The sequence below is a fragment of the Empidonax traillii genome, unplaced genomic scaffold, assembly GCF_003031625.1.
Source record: "Empidonax traillii isolate 1590-97213 ecotype Southwest subspecies unplaced genomic scaffold, ASM303162v1 scaffold1002:size361594, whole genome shotgun sequence".
NCBI classification, from domain to species: domain Eukaryota; kingdom Metazoa; phylum Chordata; class Aves; order Passeriformes; family Tyrannidae; genus Empidonax; species Empidonax traillii.
Window position 1 is genome coordinate 127,573 of NW_020956195.1, and position 11,948 is coordinate 139,520.

Consider the following 11,948-nt stretch of genomic DNA (forward strand, 5'->3'; position numbering starts at 1 on the left):
GCACCCTGCAATTCAGCGTACTGCTGCTAAGCCAAGGCCACGGGGAGCCCGTGGGATGGCAGGGAAGGGAAGAGGAGACAGGAGGATCCTGCTGTGCCCATGCAGAGGGGACAGCACACAGCTCGGTGTGCCTTGCTGATATGGGGACTGGCTCGTGCTTCAGATACAACGAGACTTTTAAGAGAAAAACATCTATTTTCCACTCTATTTGCCCCTATATGGGCATCTCCCCATCCCTAGTCAAGGCTCAGCTGGGTCCAGTCAGTCTGTTCCTCCTCGCAGTCACTTCTGAGGGGGAGGGGGAGGCTCTCCAGCAACGAGAATGCAGAATTATTTTAAGGGATGAGAAAATGTAATTGAAAAACCACATCAGTTGGCTGGGGTCTTAGAAGCATGTGGGTACATAGCTGTAACAGTTACCAGGAGGAAACGTACTGCATTTCAGGTGGACGCTGATCCTTTAATGTAAGGCTGAGAATAATATTTACATGCTGACTCACTAAGATTTATGTTTCTGTATAAATCACACATGCACTTAAAAAAGAAAAAATAGTATTAAAAAAAAAAAAAAAAAAGAGAGAGAGAAAGTAAAAAGCAACTTCAGGATATTCATGGCTTCCAGAACTCTACATAAATCAATTGTACCACAGTCCCACGGGCTTTTAGGCAAACACACGCACACTGATTTGTTATCAGGGGCATTTGTCCATCCAGGGCCGTCAGCAGGACAAATACAACAGTAGCAGTGATGTGATGACCCTGGTCAAAGCCCTTCTCTGCTTAACACCCCCACAGCTCCAGCAAAGCTCGACTCAAAGCTCAGTACTCCCAGTGGCACGGGCTGAGTAACTGGCTGAGCCGGAGCCCTGGATCAGCACAGGCGTGTAACTTCAGGGAGCCTGGGACCCGAAAGCAAAGCCAGACTTGGCAGGTCCGGCTGTCGTCAGCCCTGCCACCCCTCTAGGACACAGCCTGAGCACCAGCCCTTTGCTCCTCCTTGGGTCTGTGCCTCCGCTCGGCACGATCCTACTGCCTTGTTTATTTAGTCTATTTTGGACACCAGTCCTTCCCCATCCTTTCAGCAGCACAGCCCGCTAGGAGAGCGGTGCCCCTTCTGCAAACAGACTCTCACTTGATGCCTTATGAAGGCAGACACAATAATAAATCAATAAATTCAAGTGCTGATTGCCACTATTAGCGTTATCGGCGTGTTATGACGGGGACAGCGCGAGACTTGGCGAGGAGCCTGGGATAGGTCGGGTACGAGCACAGAGAGGAGGAGGAGAGCTTCATCTCCACCTTCCACAGCGTGGGGAAGATTGGGATGGATGGAGATGGAGCTTGTAAAGCACTTGCTGAAGAAGTTGACACTTCAGCTTTAGCAACAACCCTCAGTGATAACTTCTTAGCTGACGGAGCTTGCTGTTCCCACCAGGAAACGCTCCTTTAATACAGTTTTGTGCAGATGCACAAGCCACGCACAAAACCTGGTTTTGTGCCTTCCCCCCACCCCAGGAAGATAAGCAAACCAAGGCTCGTTACATCAGAACTTCCAAAAAAACCCTCAAAAGCCACCTGAGAACAATCACAAAATAGTCAACGAGAAGACAAAACCCCCAGAACCTGAAGCACAAATCCCCAGAGGAGAGAGAGGTAACCCTGGGTGCCCACTGGGACACGCCCTGAGGAGACCGTACCTGTAGCACCGATGGCCACAGCCCTCCTCATGCTGCAGGAGGCAGGTGGCGGGGCCAGAGGAGCCAGGCTGAGCTGGGGTCCGCAAGGCCACGGCCGCGACGCCCACGAGAGGGGAGGAGAAGTTGAGAAGCGCCGAAGCAACCGGGCGGGATGGGCCCTCCTGGCCTTGGGTCACGTTGACGACGAGGGGGTTGTGCTGGCACGACAGCTCGTACGTCCCTGCGAGATGGGCAAAGAAAGAAGCCACCAGTTCAGCCCCAGGGCTTTGCTTCTGATTCACCTCGTGCACTCCTGCCCCCACATCCCGACAGACCGGGGCGGGAGGCAGAAAATGCCACAGGTGGGGACAGGGGGACGGCAGCACCGAGCTCAGTGAGAGATCACAGCTGTGTCTTGCTCTCACAGCCCTCAGGTTGCTCACCCAGAGAGCGGTTCCCTCCGTCTGTGTCAGTCAGCTGGACAGTGACCATCGGCTTGTGCTGCTGGCTTGGGACAGTGCCGGAGGAGGCCAGGAAGACCAGGAGGGAGGTGGGCACTGCAGGTCTCTCAAAGCAAACCTGGGAAGGAGGGCAGAAGAGACCCTGAGAGCAGGCACAAACACGGCTTTTCTAATCCCTCATGTGTAAGAGAGAGAGAAAGAGAGAACACAGTGAGAGAGCAGGAATAAGTGGTCAGAGACTGCAGAGGTGCAGGGCTGCAAATGGGTGGGAAGAGAGAGAAAGGAAGGAAGGGAGCAGGAACAGGGCCCTTTCCCTCCTAATTTCTCTTCTCCCTTTTACTAGTCTTCTCCACATGTATCAGTCCCACCTTGCCATAAATTTACTGCATCTTCACAGCACCCACATTTGCCGCTCTTAAAACTGAGCAAGCCCAGGGTGACCACTTTTACTGCCTCTTCTTCACCAGGCTTCAACTCCCACCCCACACAGTGCTGGCCAGGCAAGCGAGGCACCCAGAGAAGACAGCTACCAGCCTTGCCTCCAAAATGTCACCAGTGAAAAAAAAAAACCCAAACCCCAAAACAATCCCAAAGAATGTCCCCAGTACCCACAGTGACTGCAAACTGTCCGTCAGCCAACACGTGGAAAGATCTGTGGGAAGAAGCCCTGCCTGCGAGGAGAGCCGACAACTCGCCACTTGTCTGCAGCCCCGAAGGCTACAGGAGACTCATGGCATCAGTCATGGCAGGGCAGGTGTTCTTTGGGAGTAAGAAGACAGAAATGTTTTCCTCCCCCACCCTGGTACCCCCCCACACCCAGTGCAGAGATGTGTTTTGATCAAGATCCGCCCGATAGAGTGTTTGTGTCGAGCACTGGCATGGAGGAAGCTCAGAAATCCGAGGCCAAGGTGTATTTGGGAAGAGGACAAGTCCCAGCTGGCCGGGCACAGCCCAAGGAGCCGGCTGTGGGAGTGGAGGGGACAACCACGCGGGTTTGTGGTGGCAGCCCAGCCTTGGGGAGGGGGATTTGTGCCACGTCAGGCATTGTTCACTCGTGGAACGGGAGAAAGCCTTGGGCTTCAGCTCAGGGGTCCTGCCCTGCAGGGAGGTGCTCGGCAGCAAACACCCCACGAGTGAGTCCCCCTTGCTGTGTACTTGCTCCCTGAGCCAGGGCTTGCTCTCCTGGAGACCTGGCCTGGCTGCACGGAGTGGACCAGAGGGCTCAAACATTTTCATCTGGTACACCCCCACTGTCTCCCTTGGTGAGACAAGCAGAGGGAGGAAGGAAAAGAAACAGGAAAGCAGGAAGAGCCAGTAGTGCTCACAACCAGCTCCAAGGAGCACCCCAGGACAGAGCTACGGCTGGAAAGTCCCAAGGAGCCAGCCAGTTTTAACCCAACCACCTCCTCCTCCCAGTGTGGTTCCTCAGGGGAGAAGAGATGGTTGGAGAGGTCAGGTGAGGCTTTCCCTGGACTACACAGCTTAAGGTGGAGAGAGTTTAGTCTTTCCCTTCCTACAGTGCATCTACACGAGGGTGAAGGATACTGGCCCCAAGTTACACCAACAGTAGCTGAGTTGATTATCAGCCCAATCCTTTTCAATACCTATTACGTGCTTGGCCACAGCAGGCTATCTCCTTAATGTTCCTCCCTCCCTCTCCCCCTTTCTGTTTAATTTCCTGCACGTTACACATCCTGACTTGCTTACAAGGGATTTTGATGTCTCTCCTCATCAGATGTATTAAAAACTGAGAACAAAGCATGACTGGATATCTGCAAATCACAACATTTCCCATCTGCAGACAAACCCACAGGGCCTGGCAGACGTTTCATTAGGTGGCACAAACACACACACCTCTTGCTCCCAGCATGGCAGCAGGCATGGTAAAACACTGGCACAGGGTTGCCCAGAGCAGCTGTGGATGCCTGGAAACAGTCAGGGTCAAGCCAGATGTGGCCCTGAGCAACATGGTCTAGTGGAAGGTGGGGTCTGAACTGGAGGGCCTTTAAGTTCCCTTCCAACCCAAACCATTCCGTGATTCTTGGACCCAGCCTTTCCCTTGCTCATTGGTGCCACCTCTTGAGAAACACCACAGGAAGCAATTCCTGTCATCCAGGGAGCTTTGTGGTGCAGCTCTGACCTGGGTGACACAGGTGCAACACCTTTAAAACAGCCATGGGAGTCGGTGGCCACAAAACACCCACGTGCACGTGGGTACACGTGTGCAACAACAGCACCATTCCTGCCCGGGCAGGCAGCTGGGCTAGGCAAATTGTCAACAAAAAAAAAAGCTGTCTTTCCCAACCCAATATGTTACCAATCAGGCCAACTCTATTAAAAAAAAGAAAAAAAAAGAGAAAAAGGGCATATTTATTACTAGTCCATAAATAATTTTATGGGCGGAAAATAATAGCACTCCTAGAGAGAGCACAGAGAACCAGTAATGAAAGTCTTTAATATAAACATCCATAGAGGAAGAGAACTGACCACAAGCTCCAATAAAACTGGAACACGCTTTAACCCCCGGTGAGAAGTGGAAAGCAAGCTTTCATCTAGGTAGGGCAGAGGGGGGGGATTGCTTCTTTCTCACTAGCCAAAGGAAGAAAGGAGGCACATTTGTCATGGCCAGACACCGAAGCCAGAAAGTGGGTTGTGAACACACAGACAAGGAAGAGCGGGAAAAGTAAAAAAAAAAAAAAAGGTTAAAGGAAGTTTTTTTGGAGAGACAGAGGACCTCAGAGCAATACCCGTGTTTACTGACTCAGGTCTGATGATCCGCCAAATCATCTGAGAGTTTTGGGAAGAGTCCTCTCTAGAGAACCTCGAACAAAGCAGGGCAAGATGCGTCTCAGACTGCAGAGGGAGCAGCATGCCAGAGCCTGGCTTTCCAGAAACACCAGGCAGCAGCCACAAAACCTCTAAGCTGTGCCTGTGGTCAGAAACCCAACGCTGTAAAAGTGCTGTTGGCCTAACCCTCAGCTCTCCTCTGTCCTGCTCCTCTGCTTGTTGGGACCGAGAGGTTTGATCCTCCCAAAGGCTGCCCCCAGCTCCCCAGGCAGCCCCCGAGCCCCTCTTGGGCTGAAGGACCAGCACCTTGGGGCACAGAAGTGTCAGCTTTGGTCTGGGGTTATCAGAAGGACCTGTGTGCCACAGCTGATTGCTGTGATGCTCTGGACCCCTCAGGATGACAGAGTATATTTGGATACCCTCTGCTGCTTTTCACAGCCACGGAGGACAAAGGCAAAAAGGACTTTAAACATGGTCTGTGCCCTCCCTTTGCAGGTGTTCAAGCGCTGCTTGAATGCAGGGGAGAGACAGGAGCAAGTTGTTTCTCAGCCTCAAGGCATTTCTGTGGGATTTTGGTTTCATGCACTGTCCTTCTCCTGGCAATCTGCCCCAGGATGGGTCTGCTGTTCACACTGAGAATGAGACAAATACAAAAAAACCCCACACAGGCATTTGGTTTTTGCGGAGAGGCCTACTCAAGTATTTTTTAAGGTTGCTGTAGCTCCTACTGGACAGAAAAGGATGGGGTTTGTCACCAAAGTGCTGGATAAAGACAAATAAATCCTCTGTGCCTGACCACACATCCTCACTTACCTTGAGCCAAACTCCCTCATCACCCAAGGGCGTCTTCTCCTCATCTGGACCCTGAGCATTCTCTTGGCTGTGAGCACAGGGGAACCAGGCAGCCCGCAAAAGGTCCTTTGGCACATCGTGAAGGTGGGATTTACATACCTGAAACGAGAGATTTAACTCAACTCAGAAAGTTGCAAGGAAAGCCAGAGAGAAACAGCACCTACAAAACCCCAAGGAAGACTCAGCAACCACTGAGAAGGATCCCAAGGTGGTTTCCGGCATGAAGAGACTTAGGATGTCGTTTCCAAAGGGACACCTCACTGCCCACACATCTGCACAGGAGGCCAATGCCATTTTGGAGTGCTGTAAATACGCTGTTTGAGCACCTCATGGTGTCTGTGGGACAGGGTAAGGAACAGCGAGCCAAGCTGTGAACTGGTAGGTAGGACCAGAGCATCCTGATTTTGGCTGTGCTCATGAGGTACAACGGTGTGATTCGTTTGCCTGAATAACAGGGTATTCCAGACATTCCCCACAAGCCTGGCAGACAAAACCTTGGAGATACATGTGTCACTGTAGAGGAGCAGACACTGGAGCCCAGAGCATCTCACTGGACACGTGCATGTGGGCAACTTAATCACGCTGCAGGTTCTCAACACTGTTCCTTACATCAAGCCAGTAGAAGCACACGCATCAAGGACTAAACACGATCCTCTTTACATATTTCTTGCCCTTCTTCAGCTTGCTAGGAAAGAACATTACACACCACGTTAACGCCAATCAGGCGAAATCCCCTCCAGGCTCTGCTCCAAAGCCCATATGAAAGATGGGAACTCTCCCATTGATTTTTCCTTGGCTTCAGATCAGAGGGTTTGAGAGCAGTACAGATGCTGATGTGTGCGTGATTTCACCCTGTCAGGCCCTGACCTTATAAGGTATCAGACTTACAAGGGTTTTTTAAAAGCCACCAGTGGGACAAGTCACATGCTCCAAGTTGTGCACTTGGCTGGTGGGATGGGGGTGGTTACAGGGGAGGTGCTCCCTGCCTTGGATGAAACACCCCTCCATGAACTGCAGTTCCTGGCCTTAGGGACTGATGAAAGAGGGGTGTGAGAAGTGCCCATGTCTTCCACTGGCTCCCTGTGTGGGAATGTTGTCATTAATTAAAGCTTCCAGGGCTGCTTTGTTTGTGCTCTTGCAGCAGTGACTTCCTCAGCACAGGCTTTGCTAGAACACATTTTTTGACCATGCTTTCACTCACCTTCACAACAGGCTCTCCAGTGGCCAAGGAAGCAGGGCAGGACTTCCCATCCTGGTGGGAGGCATAGGCTCTCACTGCCCACAGATCCACATATCCATCAGGAGTGTAGGGACCACAGTCCAGGATGCTGCTTGTCCCCTCGAAAGGCTCACACACACCGTCCCCATCATGCACGTAGCACAGGCTTGGTTCCCCTGCAGGAAGAACAGGGGTGAGCTGCTCACAAAGCAGGCTCCAGGCACACACCCCTCCTCCTGTTACAGGAATTTTGCTGGCTGTTTAGCCTGGGGTTTTCCCACCACGGGGGCCTGACAAGATCCATGGGTCAGTCCAACTGCAAACCCAGGCTTTGTCGAGATGAGGTGCATCCCCCTCTGCTCTAAGAAGCAGTGTGAATAATGTACAGGCTATTGACTCCTGCCTCAAAAGGAGTCAATCCATTTGGATCTCTGTCTCAATCCACTTGGACTCACCAACACAGTTGAAGCCTTTTTCCTTTTTACACTTCCTGGAACAGCCATCTCCATCCAGCAAGTCCCCATCATCACATTCCTCCTCCAGGCTCCTAAGAGGACAACAGATGTATTACACACCCCCTTTGACTCAACACTCTTGTGCCTCTGCCCAGTCATGAGCGAGGACCCCCATATATCGGTTCCAATTCTGCAGGAGCAGGGAGAAGAGGAAGAACCACATGTAGAATAAGGTAGAAGAAAGAAAACATCTTGCCAGGTGATAAAGAGAGGTTGAATCACAGCATATGGGAGAAGGCATGACCATACAGTGACCTTCCTATAACACTTGAGGCAAGAACTATGGGAGAATGGAAGAAGTAGAGAACCAAGCATCATGAAGGATTTTTGCTGGAAAAAGCAAGTGTTGGAGAGGGTGGGAGGTTCTGAGACAGAACTGGTGTTTCAGTGGGATTTGGAGAAGGAGAGAAGGTTTCTCTCCCTTTCCTTGCGCTGCTAAGAAAGCTGTTTTCAAAGGAAAGTGATTCTGAATAACCTCGAAGTTGAAGTCTGAAAAAGTTAAATATGGAAATTTGACATAATTAGCCGCCAGGCAGAGAATTGAGATCTCTCAATGTAGAAATGGTGCATCCCTCATCATTCTGAGTCTCTGAGCAGTGAGCAGACAGCTCTCTAAAGACACCACACTGTGTGGGACTGTGTTTATTGCAGAACCTACTTCTGCAGGGCCATCACCCTGTGCCCTGTGTAGAAAGTTATCCAGCCCAATTCCAAAGGCAGATCCTCCATGACATCTGCACTGGGATGGGCCAACATTCAAGCACTGCAGTGAGGCACAGAGGACGTTCAGGTTGGACCCCTCATCCAGATGCTTCCCTCAAGAAGACTATCCCCTGTGCACCCAGCATTTTACAAAACACAAGCTCTACAGCCCAGTCTGCTGCAGGGATTTGGTGCAGCACCCTCAGCCAAGGACCCACGGGTGGAGGACCAACCCACTGCTTTCCCTCTGGGGCAGGACAACCCGGCAGCCTTGAAGAACCTCCACTGAGAGCTTGACTTACGTGGTCACCTTCCCATCCCCACAGTAGGGTGCTCCGTGGACATGGACGAGCGGTGGGGAGGCTTCTCCTGAGGTTGTCCCAGAGACTACCTGCACCTGGTAGCGGTACACGTGCCCAGGTTTGACTTCCCTGCAGGAACAGAGGCAACTTGAGGGAACAGCAACATCTGCAATGGATTTGCTCACCACACCCGTAGATATCACGCAGCATCACAGTAGGACATGTGTATTCCTCTGGGAAGAGGGTCTTCTCCAGGTCATGCAAAGGGGTCTGCTGCTTGTTTACCAGGGGTCTGAGCTGGGGAGAAGCGACATTATCTGGAGCAATCATTTTATTGGTTGTATTGTTGTGGAAAAGGTCATTTTACTGGTTGCATTGATGGGGAAAATGTGATTTTACTGATTGTATTGTTGGGGAAAATTTTTTCTGGGCTTAACAAGCTGCTTCTAGTTAGCCTGGGCTCATGGGCAGGGGCCATGGTGGGTCTGCAACACGTTTCCTCAATAGCACTGGATGTGGTAATTCCCAGAGCAGGGGAAAAAAACCCCCGAAACGCAAGCAAAACCACCCAGGGATTTAAAGAGGTGGGAGCTGAGGTCACCCAACCTGTCCCAGCCACACCCCCCGAGCCCAGAGTGGAGCAGCCCCATCACTCACGTGTCGATGAACTGGCGATGCACCTGCACGGGGGCAGCGGGGGAGCCGCCCGCAAACGGGGGGTCCCGGAGGAGCCGGTACTGCACCAGCCTGCAGGAGGAGCAGAGGGAGCTGTGGGGCATGGAGGTCAGCAGGGCCGTGTCGATCTCCATCCTCTCGTCAAAGGTGTAGATTTTGACTCCGGACACCTTTTTGGGGACGTTGAGCTTCACGGTAAAGGGGACGTCGCAGAAGGTGTCCAGGGGGCCCAGGTGGATGGACTCCCCCTGCTCTGTCAGGATCTCGATGTCAGACAGCGCCTTGGGAGAGCCCGTGGAGAGGTACGTGGTCCAGAGGGTGAGGGAGTCGGGGTAGACGGGGTGCAGGAAGCGCAGCTCCAGGATGCAGCCGTCGGGCTGGGGACACGGCACCGTCATGTTCATGTCAGACAGGTGGAGCTCCGGACTCCAGGCCTGCAGGCTGGGCCCACAGGGCTGATCCACGTCCGGGGGGCCTGGGGGGAAGGGACAAGGAGGAGGAGGCTGGTGAGAGCCAGGGGACAGCTGAGCTCACAGGGGACACAGAGGGGCGATCCTCCCTGTAGGTGCTTACACATCCCTTCACACCCACGTGGTTATGCACCCACTGTGTCCCAGAGCTGGTGGCATCTGCCTTAACATCCTGGGAAGCAATAAGCACCACTGGTCTCCCAGCTCCTGGGTACATGCTTACAAGCACCAGGCTTGGTGCACCTGGTGTCTCACAGCCCTCTCAGACTGGGACAGCGACATCTACACTGCAGCTGGATGCAGTGTCAGGCTCCAGGGACAGCCTGGACACAGCTGGGGGACACGAAGCTTCTTGCTCTGTAGTCTCATGGGTGCACCTGAATGCTCCAGGCAGAGCAGAGACTGAAGCTTTCCACAGGCACATGCTGGAAACAAGTCACAGACAGGGACACACCAGGTCCAAAGCAGGGAAGCAGCTCTGGAAGGCTGTTCTCCCACCAAAACCTCCAGGACAGTGCCCAGCCTGACCTGGGCCTGCCACCCCTGATGGTGGATTAGCACTCAGCAACCAAAATGCAGTGTTGGGCTTTCAGACTCAGAAAGCATCACTAGATTTTATTCTCCTGCAGTAAAAACACCCTGCTCTTCATTAACCATTGGAAGCATTTCTTAGGGCCCAGCACCAATTCAAAGCCTGCATCCATTTAATACAAGTCTGAAAGTTTCTAAGAAACCATAAAATCTCTCTTTTACATCGGAACAAACACACAAACACAGCTGTGCAGATGCACAGAACAGCCAGAAGCACGTGGAGCCAGGGGAGCAACAGCAGCACATGCACCACACACAGCCCACGGCATCATTTCAACCTGGTCTCCTGCCTCCTCTGCCTTGCTCTTGGAGGAGTTCAGGCGGCATGAAGAGCCCAACAGCTCCTATGACAGCTGTGTGACCTTGAAAGCCACCACCACGCCCACAAGGTGGGTCTCTAAACCAATAGCTGGATCTCAGCACAAGTTGTAACACCCTGCTGGTGCTCACCTTGCCAGGGAGGAATAACATCCAACCCAGACTGCCCAGGGCTCAGCACAGACTCAGTGGGATCAGCACAGAGCTGCTCTCGCTCTCTTTGGACAAGGCTGCATCAAAGCCCCTGAGGTTTTGAAGGAGGTCCTATGTTTTAAGACTTATTTCAGTGAAATGCCCCTCCCTTTGGCCAGTATCTCTCAAGAACACCTGTCTGAGCAGTGATTTGGGTTGACATTGGTTTGTCCAAAGCCAGCTGGCCATTACCAGGTATCTTCTGGGCACCAGTGCAGTCCTTCCTGCACTACAGAGCCCCCACAGAGGGAAGGCAACTGATTCTCTGAAACAAAAAGAGATTCGATTTCTTGTCCCAACAAGATCTCATCTCTGTCCGGGGATTCACGGAGAGGAAAAGAGGGCAAAAAAAATTACCTTCTGCTTCTTCTGGGGTCCAGTAGCCGGAGGAGTCACAGACCCGAGGGGAGGAGGCCTCGTGCACGTACTGCCTGAAGGTGCCATCCTCTGCACAGCTGTCACAGAGCGTGTCCTGCTCCCTGCTGACAGGAGGCACACGTTGCCACGTCTAAACGACCAGCCAATTTCCCATCCACGTTTGTCCAGGTGGGACCAGACGGGAACTTGGAAAAGCAAAGCTAAGCTCTCAGAAAACCCCTGGGCGTGTCATCCCGGCTTGGAACAAGCTCCTTCAAAGACAGGGGAATGAGAGGGGCCATAGGAGGCTGGATTTAATCCCTCCTCCTCTCCGTGCAGCCCGGGATGAATAACCTGTCCCCCACCCACCAGCCAGAGCGAAGAGACCCCACTTTCCCCACTTCCCAGGGCAGTGCCTCTGGAGTGGGGTGGGTGCTCTTGGGGCTGTCTCTGCTAAACCCAGAGTCAGGTTTTGGCTTTCAGCACTACTGCAATACAAATCAGTCACAATAATGTCAATTAAACGGTGTCCCACTGTGCTCTCCAGGAAAGAAAAAGGCATTTTTTTCTGTGATGAGGGCCGGCCTCAGCCTCTTTCTTTGACCAGTTCATCTCAGGGGATGCAGAACCCCCACCACAGATCAGCTGCTGAACCAGTTATCAATGAGAACTCGGGACGTTTGGAAGGACCCAGCGCCTCCCTTCTAAAGGCATGTTTTCCTGCTTCCAAATCACTTAATTCCCCACCAAAGCAATTTGTTTGGATCACTAGAGGCCACCCAGCACTCAGTGCCTCTCATGCCTGGGGTGATATGCATGTGCCCTTGTTAT

At 52.5% G+C, this 11,948-nt stretch overlaps 1 protein-coding gene across 1 annotated transcript in view; it reads right to left on the reverse strand.

Moving 5' to 3' along the window:
- PAPPA2 (pappalysin 2) overlaps positions 1 to 11,948 on the reverse strand; it is a 90,763-nt gene that overhangs the window by 39,550 nt on the left and 39,265 nt on the right. The window contains exons 7-14 of the mRNA XM_027903961.1: positions 11,118 to 11,239; positions 9,172 to 9,664; positions 8,515 to 8,643; positions 7,451 to 7,542; positions 6,978 to 7,171; positions 5,738 to 5,875; positions 2,120 to 2,255; positions 1,698 to 1,917 (exon numbers count right to left, since the gene is read on the reverse strand). Of these exons, the coding sequence (XP_027759762.1) occupies positions 1,698 to 1,917; positions 2,120 to 2,255; positions 5,738 to 5,875; positions 6,978 to 7,171; positions 7,451 to 7,542; positions 8,515 to 8,643; positions 9,172 to 9,664; positions 11,118 to 11,239 (1,524 nt within the window). The remainder of the gene's footprint in view (positions 1 to 1,697; positions 1,918 to 2,119; positions 2,256 to 5,737; positions 5,876 to 6,977; positions 7,172 to 7,450; positions 7,543 to 8,514; positions 8,644 to 9,171; positions 9,665 to 11,117; positions 11,240 to 11,948) is intronic.